Below are 22,061 nucleotides of genomic sequence, written 5' to 3'. Positions count from 1 at the left end.
TTTTTTTTTTTTTTTTGTGAGGAAGATCAGCCCTGAGCTAACATTCATGCCAATCCTCCTCCTTTTTTGTCCCCAAGGCCCCAGCAGATAGTTGTATGTCACAGTTGCACATCCTTCTAGTTGCTGTATGTGGGACGCGGCCTCAGCATGGCCCGAGAAGCGGTGCATCAGTGCGCGCCCTGGATCCGAACCCCGGGCCGCCAGTAGCAGAGCTCGGGCACTTAACCGCTAAGCCACGGGGCCGGCCCTCAACTGGCTCACTTCTAACCCATCCTCCAGATTTCACCTTACATGTCAACTCCTCCTGGAAATCCTCACTGATCTTCCAAGCTGGTGAGGTTAAGCGTTCCCAGAGGAATCAAGTTCTACGCAACTGCCTGGTTATATCTTTAACTTCCCCACTAGTGTGTGAGCTCTGTCTCCATCTTACTCCACTGTATTTCTAACACAAAGCACTGTACTTAGCATACGGTAGATACTTAATAAATATTTACTGAATGAACATTATACGAGGGAAGTGAGAAGGTAAGAAACATCTAGTTGTTTACCTAGCAGTCTAAGGCAGAGACACGTTTGGTAGACATTAAGTGTTCCAGCAATTAGAAAAGTCCCCACTTTTCAGTGCAACCCACTTCTGAAGACGCTTCATAAAATGAATGCTAAAGATTGCACTTGCACTTCGGCCTGGCCCGGTGACATAGCGGTTAAGTGCGCGTGCTCTGCTATGGTGGCCCGGGGTTCAGATCCCGGGTGCACACTCACGCACCGCTTGTCAAGCCATGCTGTGGCGGCGTCCCATATAAAGTAGAGGAAGATGGGCATGGACATTAGCCCAGGGCCAGTGTTCCTCAGCAAAAAGAAGAGGATTGGCGACAGATGTTAGCTCAGAGCTGATCTTCCTCACTAAAAAAATAAATAAATAAAAAGAAAGGTCATCTTTAAAAAAAAAAAAAAAGATTGTACTTGCACTAACAGCTCAAAGATATGACCAGCAATGTCATAAAAAAAACCTCAACTTGGCCGGCCCCGTGGCTTAGCGGTTAAGCGCGTGCGCTCCACTGCTGGCGGCCCGGGTTCGGATCCCGGGTGCGCACCGACGCACGGCTTCTCCGGCCACGCTGAGGCCGCGTCTCACATACAGCAACTAGAAGGATGTGCAGCTATGACATACAACTATCTACTGGGGCTTTGGGGGTAACAATAATAATAAAAAAAAAAAACCCTCCACTATTCCCATAAAAAACTCCAATAAACTCAAAATATAATTAAAAACAGTAAAAACTATGTTCTGACATATATGGTGGTCACCAATTATACCAAGGCTGGTAAAAACTTTTATAAAACTCAACCAAGCATATTAATACCGAGATGGGAATAATCTAGAAAAGAGATTTAAGTATTAATATATTTTGGCCTCTAGAAAGGTATCCTCCCATCCCAATAAACTCAGAAGCCTTCTGGTTTCCACATTAGTGTAACTTTTGACTTTGGTGAGTGTCTATCAGATTCCCAGAGCTTAATCATTTCAGGGTAAGCTAACAGATTTTGAATCTGTACGGCCTTGTACTTCAACATGCAGGACTTGAAACTGTAAGGTCTTGTAACAAAGTCTGTCAGGAGAGTAAGACCAGGATACGTAAGTCACATTACCAATATGATGAATGTTTTCCTTGATGACCTCACATTCCACTGGCCATCTTGGAGCCTGCAGTGCCCCGCTGCTAGACAAAAAGGCAAAGAGATCTCGGGGCTCTCGACGTTGTGGGTTTACTTTGCCAAACTCATCATGAAGAAGCCGTCTGCTCTGGAGAAGTGGTGACTTCAGCATAAGGGAATCTGTCAAAAGGAAAGGGAGTAAGTGAATAGCATCCTTCTCCTCCTGGGGAACTTTACTGCTCAGCATAACAACCAAGTAACTTTTTTTTTTTTTAATAATTGTTTATTTATTTATTTATTTATTCATTCATTCATTCCCCCCAAAGCCCCAGTAGATAGTTGTATGTCACAGCTGCACATCCCTCTAGTTGCTGTATGCGGGACGCCGCCTCAGCATGGCCAGAGAAGCAGTGCGTCGGTGCACGCCCAGGATCCGAACCCGGGCCGCCAGCAGTGGAGCGCGCGCACTTAACCGCTAAGCCACGGGGCCTGCCCACAACCAAGTAACTTTAAGCATTGTATTAAAATATGAGCACAGATGTGCAATCCTATGACATGTTTCTCCTTCAAGAAGATTTAGTCCAGGATGACGGCATCGAAATTATAAAATGTTAAGGTAAAATTCTGCATAGTCTACTAAATATTTAAATGTAAAGCTTTAGAGTAAGTTAGAAGAAACTTTATTTTTTAAATCAAGTGTCTTAGTGGGTCTAAGACATTTCAGTAGGTTACAAATGAATAAAAAGTTACTTAATGTATTTTATTATTTTTGATTAGAGAGGCAACAGAAGGAACTTTCAATTCACCCATTAGCATTTTAGAAAAAAGCACGTAAAACTTTATTAACTACAGTGAAACAATCTACAAATCACATTTCAAGTTCAGAATATAACCATTCAAAGGGCAGAGAGACTAATAAGACAGAGGATGGAAAGGGGAGGGGCAGAGAAGGAGGGACAAGGGGCAGAAGAGAGAGGAGCTCTTGGGAAATAGAGAGTGAGAAAAAAGGGAGGAAAAGAAAGGCTCTGGGGAGCAAGATAAAGAAAGGAAATGAGAGGAAGAACATTAAGAAAGGAAGTGAGTGGGGAGGAAAGGCTGCAGGCTGCTGTGGTAATTGCCGGCTCTGGTGGGGAGAGGAGGTGAAGACACTTCCACAAAGGAGTTGTTTTCTGGTCCGGAAGGACATGAGATACCTCTGCTCACAGCTTCTATCTGTCTGTGCACAGTTGAAGATAGACAGGTGGGCCCTAGAGAGAGGAAGAAGGCATGGTTTGTCCTGAGGATCTTTGTCTGTCTTCTTCCTGCCCTCTTCCCCCATCCCTTTCCATCCCCACCCCAGCAATGCACCCCTGCTTTTCTATCTCTAAATCTTTCCCCTAATATTTTTTTTTCATAAATTTACCATTTTAACCATTTTATTTTATTTTTTTTTATAATTTTATTTATTTATTTATTTTCCCCCAAAGCCCCAGTATATAGTTGTATGTCGTAGCTGCACATCCTTCTAGTTGCTGCATGTGGGACGTGGCCTCAGCATGGCCGGAGAAGCGGCACATCAGTGCGCGCCCGGGATCTGAACCCGGGCCGCCAGTAGCGGAGCGCGCGCACTTAACCGCTAAGCCACGGGGCCGGCCCCTCCCCTAATATTTAAGGGGGAAAAAAAGCAATAAACATTTGATAAGATGGTAAAGCTGCTCAATCTCACTCACAATTAAAGAAATGTGAGGGCCGGCCCCGTGGCTTAGCGGTTAGGTGCTCGCGCTCCGCTGCTGGTGGCCCGGGTTCGGATCCCGGGCGCGCACCGACGCGCCACTTCTCCGGCCATGCTGAGGCCGCGTCCCACATACAGCAACTAGAAGGATGTGCAGCTATGACATACAACTATCTACTGGGGCTTTGGGGGGAAAAAATAAATAAATAAATAAAAAATAAAGAAATGTGAATCAAAATGATAAGGAGATACCAGTTTTTCACCAATTAGACAGGAAAAACATTTCCATTTTTTCACACTCATCCTGGTAAAGATGTAAGTAAACAGCTTCTCTCAGAACCTGCTGGCAAGAAGGCAAATTGGTGCAACCTTTCCGGAAAGCAGTTTGGCAGTAGCTCGTAGATTTATAATACATATACCCTTGATGCAGTAATCCCACTGCTAAGAGTTTATTCTTATAGATTTTCTCACAAAAGTTCATCAAGATACATATACAAAGCTGCTCACTGCAGCAATGTTCAAATAACAAAAATGTGGAAACAACCAAAGCGTCCATCGAAAGGGAAGTTGAAATAATTATGACATATTAATGAGATGGAATACTATAGGTGCCCTTAAAAAGAATAAAGTAGATTTTCTTTTGTGCTCATATGAAAAAGCTCTCTAAGATATATTCTTAAACAAAAAAAGTAAAGATTGTGTATAGGATCCCCTGTGAGCAATTAAAAGAAAAAATATAGACACACGAGGATATACCTTGTTTTCCTAAAAAGAATGATAACAATAGTGGCTGTATCAGGGGTGTGGCAGGGAGGGCTTTTAGTTTTTCTTTTGTGCTTTTTTCTAACGTGAATTTTCTAACATTATACGTATATTCCGTCTTTCTTTTTTTAAAACAAGCAGATTGTAACTCACTCTTTTCTACCTTTGTACTTTTCTGATCAAAAAAAAAAACTCAACAGTTCACAGGTTTGGATCCCGGGCGCAGACTGATGCACCACTCATCAAGCCATGCTGTGGCGGCATCCCATATAAAGTAGAGGAAGATGGGCACAGATGTTAGCCCAGGGCCAATCTTCCTCACACACAAAAAAATACCAACATAACAAATGCTTTGCTACAAAGACAAAGAAAAAATATGTTTCTCATGCCAATGATCAAAACAGGAGGGGCCGGCCCCATGGCTTAGCGGTTAAGTGCGCGCGCTCCGCTGCTGGCGGCCGGGGTTCGGATCCCAAGCACGCACCAAGGCACCACTTCTCTGGCCATGCTGAGGCCGCATCCCACATACAGCAACTAGAAGGATGTACAGCTATGACATACAACTATCTACTGGGGCTTTGGGGGGAAATAAAATAAATAAATAAAATCTTAAAAAAAAAAAAAGAAAGAACACTGTTGTGTGAAAAATGCAGGAGAAGAGGGCATCATGGAACAAGAGAAGAAGCCAGGAGACCAATCACTAGGCTATTTCAATAGTGAGAAATGGTGGTAGCCTGGACTGGGGCGGGAAGGATGTGGAGTAAAGAGAAGTGGATTGATGTTTGGTTGGATATGTATTGAAGGAGAAATTCAACTGCATTCCGCCCTTGGATTCCAGAAGAAACCTGTGGAATTCCCATGAAAAATTATTTTTGCTTAAGCTAGCTGGAATTGGTGTCCACTACTCTTATGCAAAGAGCCTAAAAAAATATATCCATCAAAATCGCGTGAAAAATCAATGTTAGCCTTGACCAGAGAGTCTTACCAAATTTTCCAGCAATTTGGAGGAAGATAATCCAGAATGCACAGTATCTGAATTTAAACCTACAATCCAAAGGAGATCTAGAAAGAACATTTTTGAGAGATGTCAGAAACAGTGGCCAAGGCTGCTCCCCTGGCTTCTCCCACGTTAGGCCGTGTTCTCCTGAATACCTGGAGCAGTTGCTCAAGGCAGTGAGGGTTCCGGGGGGTCATACACACTGATTATTACTTACATAGAAGCTTCTCCTTTTGCAGAGGGTCTGGTATCAAATCATCTCTTTCTCTAAAAGAGCCACTCAACAGGTATCGAGGATTATTCTTCCAAACACGCTGGGGCGTCGCAGAGCTTGGCAAACTGCCTCTCTGAGCTAAGAATAGGCAGTTTAATTAAAGGTGCTGGAAGGCTAGTTCATCACCTCTAGCATGTAGGTCAATACCAAAACCACACCACCAAACTGCCACGACTTCTGTCACCGCCCACCACCACAGGCCTTTCCAATGAATATATTCCATTTTCCAAAGAGCCTTCACATTTCAATTTACATGCGCTGAGCATCATTTTCTCCATTTTAGAGTGAGAAGACTGGAGAACTAGTACGGTACAGCGGAAAGAGAAACGGCTTAGGAGGCAGAAAGACCCAGTAGCTACAGCAGCAGCCAAGAGAGCCACAGCCAAGCGGAGGCAGGTACTCAGAGTGGGAGGGGAGCCCTGACGCCCCAGGCTGCTTTGTCCTGAGGGCTCTGCTGAATCTGGCAAACCAGAAATTCAGTTTTCAACAAATTAGTAATCACTTAATAAGTGAAATGTTAAGAGAGTTTAACAAGGTTGGTAGAAATAAAGTCAATATGAAAACTTAATTTTATCTCTATCAGGAACAAAGCTAGAAAATCAAAATTTAAAAAGCTACCATTTATAGTAGCATAAAAATATTAAGTTCTATGAAAAAGTCACAAATCTTTATTGGGAGACATTAAGGAAGACCTAAGTAAATGGAAAACTGGACTACGCTCATAGATTGGAGTATTTAGTATTAGAAAGTTCTCATTTGTTGTGAAATTCAATCTATAGATTCAACGCAATCTCAATAATTTTTTTTTTCTTTTTTGTGAGGAAGAGTGTCCCTGAGCTAACATCCGTGCCATTCTTCCTCTATTTTGTGTATGGGACGCCGCCACAGCATGGCTTGACAAGTGGTGTATAGGTCCATGCCTAGGATCCAAACCCGTGAACCCTAGGCTGCCAAAGCGGAGCACGTGAACTTAACCACTATACCACCAGGCCAGCCCCTGCAAATAATTTTTTTAAACATCACAAGCCAATTCTAAAATTACATAAAAAGACAAGAATAGCCAAGACACTTTTGAAGAACAAGATGGGAGGATATATCTTTCCAGATATCAAGACTATTTTAATGTCATGTAGTATAACCAAGAAAGGGTAGTACTGCTGCAAGGATGGACAAACAGATCCTTGTATCCATGGACACTCAACAGAGGTGACACAGCAGATCAATGGGGAAAGGATGTACTTTTCACTAACAATGCTGGAAAAATTCGTCATTAGTTTATCCAAGCGCAACTTTCCCAGTTAATCAAACGATTTATTTCATGAACCCAGGAAAGGTGATGCTAGATAAGAACAAGGCATTACCTTTAAAGTAGCCATAGTACCGGAGGTGACGGTACATAAAGTCTTCATAGGGATCAGGAAGAGTCTGTAAAAGAAAAGGTTATCACAATGAGGAAAGTCCTTTCAAATAATACTCAACTCTTACCAAATCGTACAGAAGCATTGTTGCAGAGGACAATATACCTGAGGGTTTCTGTAAACAAACCAAGTGAAGGGCAGTCACGCAAATCATTCTACCTTGGAGATCAAGATCTCCAGCAAGAGAAAAGTGCCAGCAGCATACAGCTTCTGATCTAGTGTTGGATTTCTGGGCAGATCCTGGAGAGGGGTGTGTACGGACCTGCTTTAGCTCCTTTTCCAATGCTGGGAACATGTTACTTCTGCATGATACGCTGAAGACCCGTCAGTGACACTGGCATCCAGCCACGATACCCGCGCAATTTCCAAAAGGGCAACTGGTTACACAGGAGGAGCTAAAAGGCCAGAACAGTACACTTGAAAACACTGCCGATATTTACCAACACCCCCCCCCCCCACACACACACACACGCGATTTTAGGAAAACCTGCCGCATCGCTCCCCTTCCTGCCAACCCAGCCTCTCAGACAAACAAGGACCGGCCTGGTGGTTCCCACTAGGAGGCACCTGAGGAATTAGGGAGGCAGCCATGTCTTCCGGCCTCCTCCTCCTGAGGCTCCAGGACCCTTGCTGGCCCCATGCTTCCCTCTGCCCGAGGAGGGAGATGCCCACCACCAGGACGCCGCAGGAAGGTGAGAGAAATGGGGACGGAGGGATCAAGCGGAATTGTCTCGGGGTAGATGAAAAAGAAAGGTCAGGGGCCCGGAGAGTGGGCTCTGAAAACGGAATTCAGGGGTTCAGAGCTTCCTGGTCTGGGGCAAGGCGGTGAGGGGCGGTTTCCCGAAGGGTCGGGGCAAGGGGCGTAGAGATTTCCTAGGAGGGCAGAGGGAAGGGCGCGGCCGCCCCGCGCCCCGGCTCGTCGCGGGCAGCAGGCGTGGGCGCGGCCTCCGTGGCGGCAGAGGAGCCGCCGGCGCGGCAGGTACAGAGGCCCGGACCCGCACGGAGCAAAGGACGCGCTCGCCACGCTCACCCGCCACCGCCTTCTGCAAGGACCTCGGTAGCCTAGCAACCGCGAGGCGGAAGCGGGAGGGCGTGGCGGCCAGGCGCTTCCGGGGAGCGAGGCCCCGCCCCCAAAGAGGGAGTGGGTAACCTGGGAAGGGCCTAGGAGCCGCGTTGATGCGGCAGTTTCCTGCTTGCATCCAGCAAGCAGTACAGCCCCGCATTGGGGGACTCGAAATCGGATTGATGAATACAATGCCAGTAGTCCTTAACATATTCAGAACTTCTTTGCTGTTCCTTGGCTTCAGGTAACTGCTAAGTATTGCTCAAAGGGAGCTGCTTCCCCTCTCCTTTCACCTTCTCTCCGCCCCATAACTAGAATTGAAAAATTACCTTCTACGTTGAAAAAACACAAGAAACAAAAGTTAGTAAATTGAAACCACATTTTGACTATCAAATTGTCAGGTTTTTAAAAACGCTCCATTCGGGTAGGATAGTGACAAGGGCACTGGTGCTCTGCAGCAGTTCCTACAAGTCTGGAAGACTTAAAAAGCAAAAGCTTTAATGGCTAGTTGATAGCCTTTATTTCCAGAGATTTGCTCTATGCAAAATGGTCACCCCAATATTTGTATAATGGTAAATAAAATCCAAGGCACTAGCATATACTCATTAGGTAAAAATTTTAAATTATATGCATATATGGGCCTCCCCAGTGGTGTAGCAGTTAAGTTCGCCCTGCTCCGCTTTTGTGGTCCAGGGTTTGAGGGCCCACATGGCGAGCATGGACCTATGCACTGCTCATTAAGCCATGCTGAGGTGGTGTCCCACATAGAGCAACTAGGAGGATGTACAACTATGACATACAACTAGCTGTACAACTAGAAGGATGTACAACTATGACATATTTACTGGGGCTTTGGGGAGAGAAAAGGAAAAAAGGAGGAAGATTGACAAGAGATGTTAGCTCAGGGCCAATCTTCCTCAAAAAAAATAATTATATGCATATAAACATACTGGAATAAAATTCACACTATTAATTGTCGGGTTAACTTTAGATGAATATAAACATAAGTATATATTACTTTCATAATCAGAGGGAAAAAAGCTATAAAACACTTTTTTTCAAAATATTAGCCACATTACAGAATTACCAGGATTTAAGTAGGTCAAACAGTAGCTAATATTATAGAGTGCAAAATGTAAGGCTCCAAAATGTAAGTCTCACAACATCCTCTGGTCCTGGAAGCCCGTCTAGCCGTACCCCACCTACCCTCCACCCCTCCCCGCACCCACCTCAAGATCTGGCTGCTCGTTTTCCTGAGAGCTGTTCGTCAGTGTTGGCACATGCCTTATACCATATGTGAAACAATGAAGAACTGACTTAAGGTAAGTGTTGGTTACAGAATCATGGAGGAACAGGCTTAGAAGAGCAAAAGGATAACCAATCAGAAGTATAAAAAAAGCTTTATTAGTGCATATATACAAATTTACAAGGTCAGAAACTGGAGAAATACAAACAGAGCTTTAAAACACAATTTGTCTTTTCTTCAGTTTAAAGTGACTTTTACCTGATTGTGATACAACAGAAGTACAGAACAGTAAACTGCTTTTTAAATACTGGAATTTTATGGAGAATACATTCACATACAAGGGAGGTGAACTTTCGAACAAGGTAAGACAACGGAGACGTATCAATACATACAGTGGCTCTTGTGACATTTACTGCCACATATGTGAGGGGAAGTTCTCAAAGTCAAAGACATGAACACCTTCTGCTGCCTGTACTGAAATTTAAATACGCCACGCCACCTAGCGTGTGAAATGACGGAGCTACCAGTTCTACAATTTGTGAGGAAGAAGACTCTTAGTGTGTGGCCATCTGTCAGCACAAGGTAAACAACTTGATATTCCTCAGCACTTCCGGGGTGGCAGACTAGAGGAAGAGGTCAGAGATTCCGAGATCGCGGTTAAGCCAGGTAGAACACAGAGCTGCCTTCTTAATTGCACTTGTTCTGGAGGAGTTAATGACAGAGCCACACTAGGAACTAAATGAGCCTCTATTAGGCAGGAAAATCCGTCACTTGTCAGTGAGTCCTCTACAGAGGTGTCATACTTAGGAGCCGCATGTTCCAGACTGATAAGGTTAATGTACCTAACAGGGTGAGTTTGCCAGTGTGAGCAAGAATAAAGGCAGCCAGGTCAAAGCATTCAGTCACCTCACCCTTCAGCAAAACAGAAAAATTACATTTCACAAATGTGAAAACTTTGTACGTGGATGCTCTTGCCCAGAAAATTCATATGCTCTCCCTCATAGCACTTACAGTTTATTGACAATAGTAAAACAAGTTAAGACTCTGAACTAAATACAAAAAAAAAAAAAACAGAAATTTAAAACAATTATTTTTTTAAAAAACTATGTGTTTGGAGCCATTTTCCTTCTTTTCAGTCTTGCTCGCCAATCCTCAGGAAGGGCTTCAAAATTTGCATTCCTCTCTGCCATGCCACTGTGAAAACAACACACAGATTACTTCACCGGAAAGAAAAAAAGAGGGCAACTGTTCATTTCCTAGCAAATAAAAACCTCTAACTGAAAGTCTTTTTTTTTTTTGTGAGGATGATCGGCCCTGAGCTAACATCTGCCAATCCTCCTCTTTTTGCTGAGGAAGACTGGCCTTGAGCTAACATCCGTGCCCATCTTCCTCCACTTTATATGGGATGCTGCCACAGCATGGCCTGACAAGCGGTGCGTCGGTGCGCACCTGGGATCCGAACCGGCGAACCCCGGGCCGCCGCAGCAGAGCACGTGCACTTAACCGCTTGTGCCACCGGACCGGCCCCTAACTGAGTCTTATCTCCATCACATCTATGTTCATGAAAATGCTTCAAGTTTCTCAGCTATCAGCATATTCTTCAAATTTCTTAATTATGGGTCAACCAGACATACACTCTTCTCTATAGCTTTATATATACATTTAAGTACTTATTTATTTTTATATATCTCCAGTAACCATTCATTAAAGCCACATCGAAGGACCAAAACACATTCTTGTAGAACTTTTTCTTGGTCCCTACGAGTTATGATTCTTTAAGGAAGATATATTTAACCTTCAATATACTATCAGGAACCTCTGGACCTAATGTTTTTGAGATTCTCTTTTGATCAACTCTAACTATTTGTAAGGACTGATATCTCATGGCTTATTCAATCATTTTAAAAAGACTGATTAAAACTCAGATTCTATCTTGCAATTACCAGAATGGGTGCACTGATTCCTTTTATAAATCTGAAATCATCTAAGATAAATTACATGATCTTCGTGATTCCCCCCCATTATCCTGAAATAGTTTGCTCTTTCATCATTGTAGGAATTAATCATTACTCAATTCTCAGCAAAACTAAATAAGACTAAAATAATAAGAAAACTGAAAAATAATGGAATCACCTACAAGGATGATGCAAAAGTGAAAAAATGGGTCACTAATACCATCCCTCAGTTTATTATTTTGCCCTAAACAGTGCACTACCTTTCAAGGAAATAAAAAAGTAGTCTGGGGACACCCTCACAGTCTCTTTTCCCCCACAAATATTAAAGAAACCAGAAGATCAACACAAAGAGACAGATAGCAACACTATAGACTCTAATGATGATGGTAAAATTGACTGGATTAAAATCTCAGACTATGAATGTTAAGAGGACCAGAACCTAGATGAATTTTGCTTAAATTCAAGATTGACAAGTGAACAATATGTTTCTAAGGACAAAAAGGAAATAAAGTATTCTCATCCAAAAGGAACAACTTCATCACTCAATATTTTCTAACAAGAACCTGGACCATCTCATTTTTCTGAAAAGACGTGTGAGAGGAATCTTTCAGGTTTTATGATGCTTTCTGCTAAAATTTATTTGATCAAGTTCATAAGTGGACAAATGTTGAAAGCAGGTATATACTAACTGGAGACAAATAGATATTTTTAGGAACAAAAAAATTCACTGGAATGATATTCTATCTAAAAATGAAAATGTTTTGAATTATGAAGCAAATATGGATATCCTCCCAAATGTTTTCATAAATACTGCATTTATGGAGTTGCAAGTGCAAGAACTGGAAGTAATGATAAGCTGGAACCCATCAGAGATGAATTTGAAATCTGGCATCACTATATATGAGAGGAGTATATTCCAGGTTATACATGACAACTGAACAATTAGCTGCATTCAAAGAATGCTGCTCATTTCAGTATGTATATATTCAAAACCAGCAAAATAAAGAATAAAAATTTGGGTTAGCTATGTTTAAATTCTTGTTAAAATTCTAATGAAGCTTTCTCCCCTTCCCTTTATCTTTACTACTGTAAATTATTTGTAAAATAAGTTAAAAAAAAATATATAAAAGGGTCTATTGGATCTAGATGGTAAATGGAGATGACTATTTCCTGGTATGCTGAGGGTTAAGATACTCCTTTGCCTAAGATGAACACTCAGTGGGAGAAGGTATTATAGCTCTGATATTTCTGATTTTGAAAAAGGCTCGACTTGGGCCAGGCCCGTGGCGAAGTGGTTAAGTGCGCGCTCTGCTGCTGGCAGCTTGGGTTCGGATCCTGGGTGCGCACCGAAGCACCACTTGTCAGGCCATGCTGTGGCGGTGTCCCACATAAAGTGGAGGAAGATGGGCACGGATGTTAGCTCAGGGCCGGTCTTCCTCAGCAAAAAGAGGAGGATTGGCATGGATGTTAGCTCAGCGCTGATCTTCCTCACAAAAAAAAAGAAAGAAAAAAGGCTAGAGGGCCGGCCCCGTGGCTTAGCGGTTGGGTGCGTGCGCTCTGCTGCTGGCAGCCCGGGTTCGGATCCCCGGCGCGCACCGACGCACCGCTTCTCCGGCCATGCTGAGGCCGCATCCCACATACAGCAGCTAGAGGGATGTGCAGCTATGACATGCAACTATCTCCTGGGGCTTTGGGGGGAAAAAATAAATAAATAAAATCTTTAAAAAAAAAAAAAAAAAGAAAAAAGGCTAGACCATAATTTTTATAGGGAAATATATAGGAATATAGGGAAATAATTCTATGAATTAAAAACGGTTTTAGGTAAGTTTATAAAGAATACCAAAAATTAAGGGCTGTGTTTTGAAGAATAGGACTGTTCTAAAAACAACAACTACAACCACCACAACCCCCCCTCCTATCTGGTGTCTCTTTTCTTTACCTGACCAGCTGCTGCTGTTTCCACTCTTCAATTCGCTTCTGTGCAGTTGATTCCCGGTCCTCTTCACTGGAACTAGAGTTCTCCTCTTCATCTAACTCACGCTGGATACTCTGCCACTTCTTTACCAGGGATGGCATTTTGGTTTTACTCTTCTTTGCCTATAACAAAGGTTAAAGGTCAGAAGGAACATAATACATAAAATAAGGAAATGAGTCCCTCCACATGAGATCAAGATCTTTCCCTAGTTTTAAGGAATAAGCAGACTTTAAAATCAAAAGAAGTGAAATACAGAAAATAAATACCATTCTAAGTTCTTGCCAGAAATTTCTGCCAACTATAAACCTAACTCTTGGTTAAAAATCTAAAAACTGTAAATATGGTTATGTTATGAAATCAGGTCAGAAAAATTTCCTTTAGCCTCTTTATTCTACGGAATTCAAAACTGTTGCAGTTATCTCATCTCCTCAGAATTACAGTGTTCCCATTACAAATTTTAAATAGATGCAGTGTTCAAATCAAGTGAAAAAACAGAGCTGAGAACCAAATGACCAGCTTTTCTGGAGAAAGCCAGAAAGTGAATGGCAACTATTGAATATGAAACAGGCAAGGAGATGCAGCAAAATATTAATGATGAGATTAGTTCTAAGACGACATATAAAAAATTTTATTTTTCTTCTTTTAGCTTACCTTCATTTTCTAAATTGTCTAAAAACATGTACTTTTGTAATAAATACTTGTGGTGCTTGCAAAAGTAGCACTATATACCCAACTTGGCTTGCTCTATCACTGTTTTCAGGTTTCTTTTTTTTTTGAAGGAGATTGGCCCTGTGCTAACATCTGTTGTCAATCCTCCTCTTTCTTCTCCCCAAAGCCCCAGTACATAGATGTGTGTCACAGTTGTAGAGTTATAGCTCTTTTATATGGGACACCGCCTCGGCATGGCTTGATGAGCGATAAGCAGGTCCGCGCCCAGGATCTGAACCAGCGAACCCCGGGCCGCCGAAGCGGAACACGTGAACTTAACCATTATGCACCGGGCTGGCCCCTATTTTCACGTTTCTGATCAATGGCACTCTAGCAAAGAGCACGACCTCCCAAAGACCACTTTCTGTCCTCTTACACTGCTTATTTTTTTTCACTGCATTTTAAAACACTGAATATATATTTATTTGCTTATTTTTTTCACTGCATTTTAAAACACGGAACATATATTTATTTGCTTATCTGTGCCCCCAACCCTGTCCCCCTCTCCCAGAGCCCGCCAGAAGGGAAGCTCTACAAAAGCAGAGATTTTGTTTGTTTGATTTACTCCTAAATCCCAACCTCCTAGGGATAATGCCTGACAAACAGTAGGCGTTCAAAATACGCCTGCTGACATCTGTGCTTAGTTATGTGAAATCAGAGAGCTGCTGTATTAGACGCTGATAAAATCAATTTTTATCCCTATGTTTTTGAAGAGGAGCAGAGCTGTGAGCTCAAAGACGTGACCAGGTTTCACTGTAAGCACGACAAGCAGGCAGGCACTCCAGTGGCTGCTGTGACTGAGTGCTGTGCTTGAGGGAGAACTGCGTGTGGGGCCCACGCTCTTTCTCCTGCCAGCACTTCAGACAAACACGTTTCTTGATTAAGTTCCCAAAGACATGAGAAAATCAGCTTAATATTTCCAGTCTTTTTTTTATTACTTGGCTTCCTGCTTGATAACCTATTTTGACTGTCATTGACAGTCCTTAACTTTCCAAGGAAGTCAACGCCCATCTACTGTGCTTAGACCTTCAGCTCCACACACTTCCCACATCCCCTTCTGTCATTTTACCTGCAGTACAACCTGACCCACTGCATACACACCCTTCCAACAAGCTCGAGCATAGCCCATTTTGGGTTAGCATGGAACCAACTGAGTAACAACACGGATTAATAATGATCTCGTGTGCATAGAGGGCTCACTGGGGTATAACCTCTCCCTGAACATCCATGAACATGATTAAAAACCACAAGATTGGGCCGGCCCCATGGCTTAGTGGTTAAGTGCGTGCGCTCCGCTACTGGCGGCCCGGGGTTCAGATCCCGGGCGTGCACCGACGCACCGCTTCTCTGGCCATGCTGAGGTCGTATCCCACATACAGCAACTAGAAGGATGTGCAGCTATGACATACAACTATCTACTGGGGCTTTGGGGGAAAAAATAAATAAATAAAAAACCACAAGATCTAGGTAGCATCACTACTGTTTCACTTTAACTTCTATAGGGTTTCGTGAATTTTTAGCATATTTGATTCCTATTTGTCATGGGAAAATAAGCTATGTTTTAGAAGTTATATATTGTCTATCACATTGGAAACCATGGATATAGAGTTGCACTGGACATTTCAGCACATTTTAGGGGAACAAAGGAATAATGATTAAATGGCTAAAACACCTTTTTTCTAGTTTATTTTCTAGTAAGCTGCACACAAAACTTTCAGCACAAAGATTGAAAATATATATTGGTCTCCAAAATATTCTTGAACATTAGAGGCATTAAGTATGTATTTTATAAACATGGCCTAGGGCCAGCCCTGTGGCTTAGCGGTTAAGTGCGCACGCACTTAACCTGGTGGCCCAGGTTCAGATCCCGGGCACGCACTGACGCACGGCTTCTCCGGCCATGCTGAGGCCGCGTCCCACATACAGCAACTAGAAGGATGTGCAACTATGACACAGAACTATCTAGTGGGGCTTTGGGGGAAAAAAAAAAGGAGGAGGAATAAATAAAACTGTAAAAAAAAAAAAAAAAAAAAAAGGCCTGTAACAACAAAGAGATCGGTCACTGTCTGTTTTCAGATATCAGTTATATAAAAATGATTATTAACTTAGAATTCTTCATTTTTAAAACTATTACTTCTAAGACCTTAAAAGCATGATTGGCTAAAAAGTTACTTGTTGAATGAACAGAGGAGCAAGTAATTACCTCTCTTGGAGGACTGGAGGAAGAGTGCCAAGGATGTCTTTATAAAAGAAATGATTCCTGAGCATTGGCTGTTCTAACGTTTGTAAAGAATGAACAGTAGTGGGACTGGTGGATAAAGTAAAGACATGGAGGTTGTAAAGAGGAGGCTGGCTCAGGAGAACTGTACATGCTATGGTAAGTAGACTCACAACAGTCCATTCAAAACATTGTCCTAATTGTCATTCTTGATTTTTATAACATTTACTTCTTTTTCAGATAATTTCTGGAACCATGGTACCAACTTGGACAAGTGGTCTAATCCAGAAATATCTTGTCTCTTTTGTGTGAAGTCAAAACTCATTCAGAAAGGTTCCTTGGACCATTCTAAGGCAAATGAACTTGCCCTGCTGACCTCTGGGGCCAAAGATTCTAGTTAAGGTAGAATGCCAACACTGGGAGGAAAAGCTGATGAAAAAGTTTCTTTGGGTAATTAGGGTATTCAAAAGTGCCCATGAGGGTAATGTCAGAAAGATGGCGGACTGTGAAGCTCCAAGCCCTTGTTCCTCCAAGGAAACGTCGTGTAAACAAACACAAACTGACTAAAATGGCTTTGCAGGAACTCTGGAAGCCAGTCAAAGATCTGCAGTGTGGGGGATCAGAATTGGCCATCCCAAAATGTGTCTCTTTGGCTTGATTATTTTTAAGAACAAAAGACTCTGAAAGAAACTTTGACCTCCCCCGCAACTGCCTAAAAGAATTTAAAATAGAAGGGCTTATTCTAGGAAACAGCTAATAACATAATGTAATGTAATGTAAAACATGTCTCTCACATCACATTGTCTGTAGCTGGCCTATTTACATTTCCATCTCCATGTAAACTGCTTTCCTTTTTTCTCCCCCTTGAAGTTGGAAACCACTACCCCCCAACATCCTCCTTTGTCTTTGGCTGAAGATGATATTTAAGCTGGCAGCTTGACCATTTTGGTGAGTTACTCAGCTTTCCTGGGTTTCTCCCATGTATACATGTTATAAAGCTATGTTTGATTTTCTCCTGTAGATATTCTGTCTCGTGTCAATTTAATTCATAGCCCAGCCAGAAGGACCTAGAGTGGGGAGAGGAATTCTCTTCCTCCCTTACAGCAACTACCCAGAGAACTCCCAATCGAGAAAAAGCCACACTCAAAACAGCAAGAAATTTCGCGGCTGTCTGCTTGCTCTTGTACGACCCCCCTCCCCGGTGTGGTTGGGATGAAGTGGCCCAATTCTCAGTCCCCTCCCTCAGAATAGAAGGAAAAGAGTGGAATGTACAAAATGTTCTAGCCTGTCTGTGGCTGCCTGAGGGACTGGTTTCTGTATTGCTTGACTTTGAGCTCAGGTGGGAATAGCAACGTATTTTGGATCTCAGGTTGGAAGCCATGAAAGGCAGTGGCAGGTGTGGACGCATGTGACAAGCACAGGGGGACTGCAGTCATGTGGACACGGCGGGGGGGGGGGGGGGGGCGGCGGCAGAGGAATACAAAAGAACATCTAAGGCTCCTAGAAGAAGCAGGTGTGAGACTCTTAGGGAAATTAAAATTAAATGTATATAGGAGAATGGGAAAAAATAACAAGCACAAGTACAGGGAACACAAATGCCCAGAAAAAGCCTGAAAAGATCTTGAGCCTTCATGCTGGGCTTATTAGTGAAGATCTTCCTCCATAGAGAGCCAATGTGCAAAGACTGGAAGAGGTGGCTGTTTTTCAGGCATTTTGAAATGCCTGAATTTCAACGAAAGATCACAAAACATACAAAGAAACTGGGAAATATGCCCATTCAAAGGATCAAAATAAATCTTCAGAAACCAACCATAAAGACACACGTTTCAGACTTACTAGACAAAGACTTTAAAACAATTGCCTTAAATGTGCTCAAAGAGCTAAAGGAAAACACAAGTAAAGAACTAAATAAGGAGGGGCCGGCTCCGTGGCTTAGCGGTTAAGTGCGCGCGCTCTGATGCTGGCGGCCCGGGTTCGGATCCTGGGCACGCCCCAAGGCACCACTTCTCCGACCAACCTGAGGCCGAGTCCCACGTACAGCAACTAGAAGGATGTGAACCTATGACATACAACTATCTACTGGGGCTTTGGGGGGAAAAAAATGAATAAATAAAATCTTTAAAAAAAAAAAAAAGAACTAAATAAGGAAAATGACATATAAACAAAATGAGACTATCAACAGAGATAGATATTATAAAAAAGAACCAAATAGAAATTCTGGAGCTGAGCGGCCGGCCCCGTGGCTTAGCGGTTAAGTGCGTGTGCTCCGCTACTGGCGGCCCAGGTTCGGATCCCAGGAGCACACCGAAGCACTGCTTCTCCAGCCATGCTGACGCTGCGTCCCACATGCAGCAACTAGAAGGATGTGCAACCATGACATACAACTATCTACTGGGGCTTTGGGGAAAAAAAGGAGGAGGATTGGCAATAGGTGTTAGCTCAGGGCTGGTCTTCCTCAGCAAAAAGAGGAGGATTAGCACGGATGTTAGCTCAGGGCTGATCTTCCTCACAAAAAAAAAATTAAATAAAGATCCATATCTATAAACCATTACACCTTCATTAAAAAAAAAAAGAAATTCTGGAGCTGAAAGACACATCAACTGAATTGAAAAATTCATTAGTTCAACAGCAGACTCCAATAGGCAGAAGAAAGGATCAGCAAATTGATGATAGGTCATTTGAAATTATTGAGTCTGAGGAGCAAAAAGAAAAAGCAGCAAAGTAAACCGAGTCTAAGTGACTTATAGGACACAATCAAGTGGACCCATATATGTTTTACGGGAATCCCAGGAGGAGAGACAGAAAGGAGCAGAGACCTTATTTGAAGAAATAAATGCCAAAAACTTCCCAAATTTTAGGAAAGACATGGATATACATATTCAAGGAGCCTAATAAACTCCAAGCAGGATAAAACCAAATAAGACCACACTAAGACACACAATCAAACAGTCAAAAACCAAAGAGAGATTCTTGAAACCAGGAAAAGAAAAGTGACTTGTCATATACAAGGGATCCTCAATAAGATTATCAGGATTTCTGGCAGAAACCTTGCAGGCCATAAGGCAGTGGGATGATATTTAAAGTGGTCAAAGAAAGGGGCCGGCCCTGTGGCATGGTAGGTAAGTGTGTGCGCTCCGCTGCTGGCGGCCTGGGTGTGGATCCCGGGCGCGCACCAACGCACTGCTTGTTGGGCCGTGCTGTGGTGGCATCCCATGTGAAGTAGAGGAAGATAAGCACAGATGTTGGCCCAGGGCCAGTCTTCCTCAGCAAAAAGAGGAGGATTGGCAGATGTTAGCTCAGGGCAAATCTTCCTCATACATACATACATACATAAATAAATAAATAAAATGGTTCAGCCGCTATGGAAAGTCTGGCAGTTCCTCAAAAAGTTAAACAAAGAATTAACCTATGACCCAGCAATTCCACTCCTAAATATATACCCAAGAGAAATGAAAACAAGTACTCAATACGCATATGAGCAGTTGTGCTATTCATAATAGCCAAAAAGTATAAAAGGATCCAAATGTCCATCAATGGATGAACAGATAAACAAACTGTTGCAGTATATACACACAATCGAATATTATTCAGCAATAAAAAGGAATGAAGTACTGATACATGCTACAACATGGATGAACCTCAAAATCATTGTGCTAAGTGAAGGAAGCCAGACACCAAAGTTCATGTACACATGATTCCAGAATAGGTAAAGCAGATGGGTGGTTCTCCGAGGTTAGGGGAAGAGGGTGATGGGGAGTGACTGCCCAATGAGTACAGGGTTTTCTTTTGGGGTCATGAAAATGTTATATAACTAGAGAGAGGTGGTGGTTGCACAACACTGTGAATGTACTGAATGCTAATGAATTGTATACTTTAAAATGATTTTATATGAATATCACCTTGATGATAAAAATTTTTTTCAATAAAAATTTAAAGAGAGAGATTTACTGTACCTTATCTTTCTTTCCTTTTTTCGACTTCTCAGGGGGTGGCACTTTGGGAGCTGGTGGTGGTGGAGGTGGAGGAGGAGGAGGAGGTGGTGGTGGTGGTTCTATAATGGCACTGGTAGGCACAGCACCTCGGGCCTGGACCGGCTGCAGTGTAGGAGCAGTCACTGCCATTGGGACAGAACATTCAGTATAACTCATAATTGCAGGAGCTGAAGCCAGTCCGAGGTAATTTGACTGTAGGTTCATTCCTCTGGCCTGATGACCCATTCCTGTTGCTGGATGGCTAACTGATATTGCCTGGTGTCCAATCCCTGCAGACTGATGTCCAATCCCTGTCGCCTGGTGACCTAACACAGAAGACACAAAATGAAACTATAAAAAGGACATTGTGACAAAGCCAAAAACAAGGAAAAGGAAACTGAGACTCAGATCACCTACAAAATGATTCCAATACACCTTTTCCTAAAAAGAATACAGCCACATTTTCTGTTAGCAAAATATTAATTTCTGAATACTTTAGCATTAAGGTACTCAAATATCAAAATCACTGATGTTATATAAATGCACAGAAAACAACCTGGAAGGACACATGCTGAACTGTTAACAGTGGTTTTTAGTGACTGAAAGAAACGCAAATAAATACTCTTTGCAATGAAAAGTCTTAACATTTCTTCAATTTATGACACCTAATTCTGGAAACAAAGATATAATACCTTGAGGAAAACACATTTTAATCACAATGCTTACCTGCAGCTACAGCTGACTGGCTGTAGAGGACTGGAGAACTACCAATGGTAGCTGATCTCTGAACTACTGCAGTACTAATTTCTGTAGCTTTTCTCTTTATCGCTTTAGTGGAAGGAGAAGTAGAGACAGGAGCATCACCTGAACTCTGAAACACAGAGATTCTAGTCAGTGGCTAAAGGCCCTGGTTAAACATCCTCTTCTACAATAAAACAGGGTGTCAATCACACCCCAGTCCCCAAAACTCTTCAGAATGCCAAATGGCATTTCTCACCTGGCTAGTTACAACCGTGGCTTGTGTGGAAGGTTTCAATGGAGTATCCTCCTCTGTTCCTGGGGCAGGTGGCTCCTCACTTCCCTCATCCTCCATCTCTACCTCCTGAATCTCACCATCTTCTACAGGAGGAGGGGGAGGGGGAGGAGGAGGAGGCGATTCTGGGGGTGGAGGTGGGGGGGGTGGCATTTCCAAAGGTAATGGAGGTTGAAGCACAGGCACATTTGACTGAAGGAGGGTCCAGAATGGAGTAAGTGGCATGAGTGATGAAGAAGAAACTTGGCCAGAAAAGGACTCTTTACAAAGAGAACCTACGAAAACAAATAGGAGTCAGGGAAAAAGCAAGACAAAAACTCCATGGCGTATATTCACAGAAACGTTCAATTGATAGATGAGACAAAATCTGACCCACAGGCATCGATTCACACTGATGTCACTAAAATAGGAAGCTCAGTTCAAAAATGACGTCCATGGAGAGACACGTTTATGAACCTCACAGCCAGCACTGGCCCCAGCCATGCTACACTAGTCTTGTTCTTTGGGTCCAGATTGACGGCTGAGTAAATGAAGCACATCACATCAACTCAATAAAACATTTGGTCATCTGAAGCTGAAGTTTTTTATTTCAAACATTCACGGTTTCAACATACACAACTAGAAGGCAATACCCTGGGGTCTTTTTTATTTCAAAAGTGAAGAGGTGAGTGAATAATGTGCACTTGTGATACTGATTCCATGTATTTTATTTTTTAGTGAGGTAGGTAAATAACTGAGGATGACCAGAGAAGCACCCACTGAAAACACTCACACAAATCCTGTTTTAATTAATTTGGGTTACTAAGTTTAAATAATCCATTTGCAAGGTGCTTTGTGAACCCTGTCATTCCTTCACACCTTTGTGTGAATTATATTCATTTGCTAAATCACAGCAACATAAATCAGGGAGAGTAATTTATTATTTCTGTGATGAAAAAATGGAAATTTAGGAGAATAAATCTTCAACGTAAATGATAACTCAGGTACATATAAAAGAGATGTTTGAAAATACAGAGGATTTGAAATTGCGGTTGAAGTCTGAGCTAAGAAACTATAGCTGAAAAGCTGCAGGAT

At 42.5% G+C, this 22,061-nt stretch overlaps 2 protein-coding genes across 11 annotated transcripts in view; both read right to left on the bottom strand.

The window, feature by feature from the left end:
- AGBL2 (AGBL carboxypeptidase 2) overlaps positions 1-7,842 on the bottom strand; it is a 34,651-nt gene extending 26,809 nt beyond the window's left edge. For 5 of the 10 annotated variants that reach the window (XM_058526939.1, XM_058526942.1, XM_058526948.1 and 2 more), the window contains exons 1-6: positions 7,386-7,841; positions 7,081-7,213; positions 6,762-6,825; positions 5,344-5,478; positions 2,850-2,903; positions 1,651-1,836 (exon numbers count right to left, since the gene is read on the bottom strand). In XM_058526939.1, the coding sequence (XP_058382922.1) occupies positions 1,651-1,836; positions 2,850-2,903; positions 5,344-5,478; positions 6,762-6,825; positions 7,081-7,113 (472 nt within the window). In that variant the 5' untranslated portion in view covers positions 7,114-7,213; positions 7,386-7,841. Of the gene's footprint in view, positions 1-1,650; positions 1,837-2,849; positions 2,904-5,343; positions 5,479-6,761; positions 6,826-7,080; positions 7,214-7,385 lie in introns of all 10 variants that reach the window. The other 5 variants (XM_058526941.1, XM_058526943.1, XM_058526946.1 and 2 more) reach the window with 4 other exon arrangements.
- A 2,365-nt stretch (positions 7,843-10,207) lies between these two features.
- Positions 10,208-22,061, bottom strand: part of FNBP4 (formin binding protein 4) — a 34,357-nt gene continuing 22,503 nt past the window's right edge. Inside the window, exons 13-17 of the mRNA XM_058526938.1 lie at positions 20,952-21,262; positions 20,681-20,825; positions 19,937-20,280; positions 13,022-13,179; positions 10,208-10,321 (exon numbers count right to left, since the gene is read on the bottom strand). Coding sequence (XP_058382921.1) covers positions 10,231-10,321; positions 13,022-13,179; positions 19,937-20,280; positions 20,681-20,825; positions 20,952-21,262 — 1,049 coding nt within the window. The 3' untranslated portion in view covers positions 10,208-10,230. The remainder of the gene's footprint in view (positions 10,322-13,021; positions 13,180-19,936; positions 20,281-20,680; positions 20,826-20,951; positions 21,263-22,061) is intronic.

This window comes from Diceros bicornis, chromosome 31 (genome assembly GCF_020826845.1).
Source record: "Diceros bicornis minor isolate mBicDic1 chromosome 31, mDicBic1.mat.cur, whole genome shotgun sequence".
Lineage (NCBI taxonomy): Eukaryota > Metazoa > Chordata > Mammalia > Perissodactyla > Rhinocerotidae > Diceros > Diceros bicornis.
The sequence above is the reverse complement of the archived record's forward strand: the minus strand, read 5'-3'. Positions and strand labels throughout refer to the sequence as shown.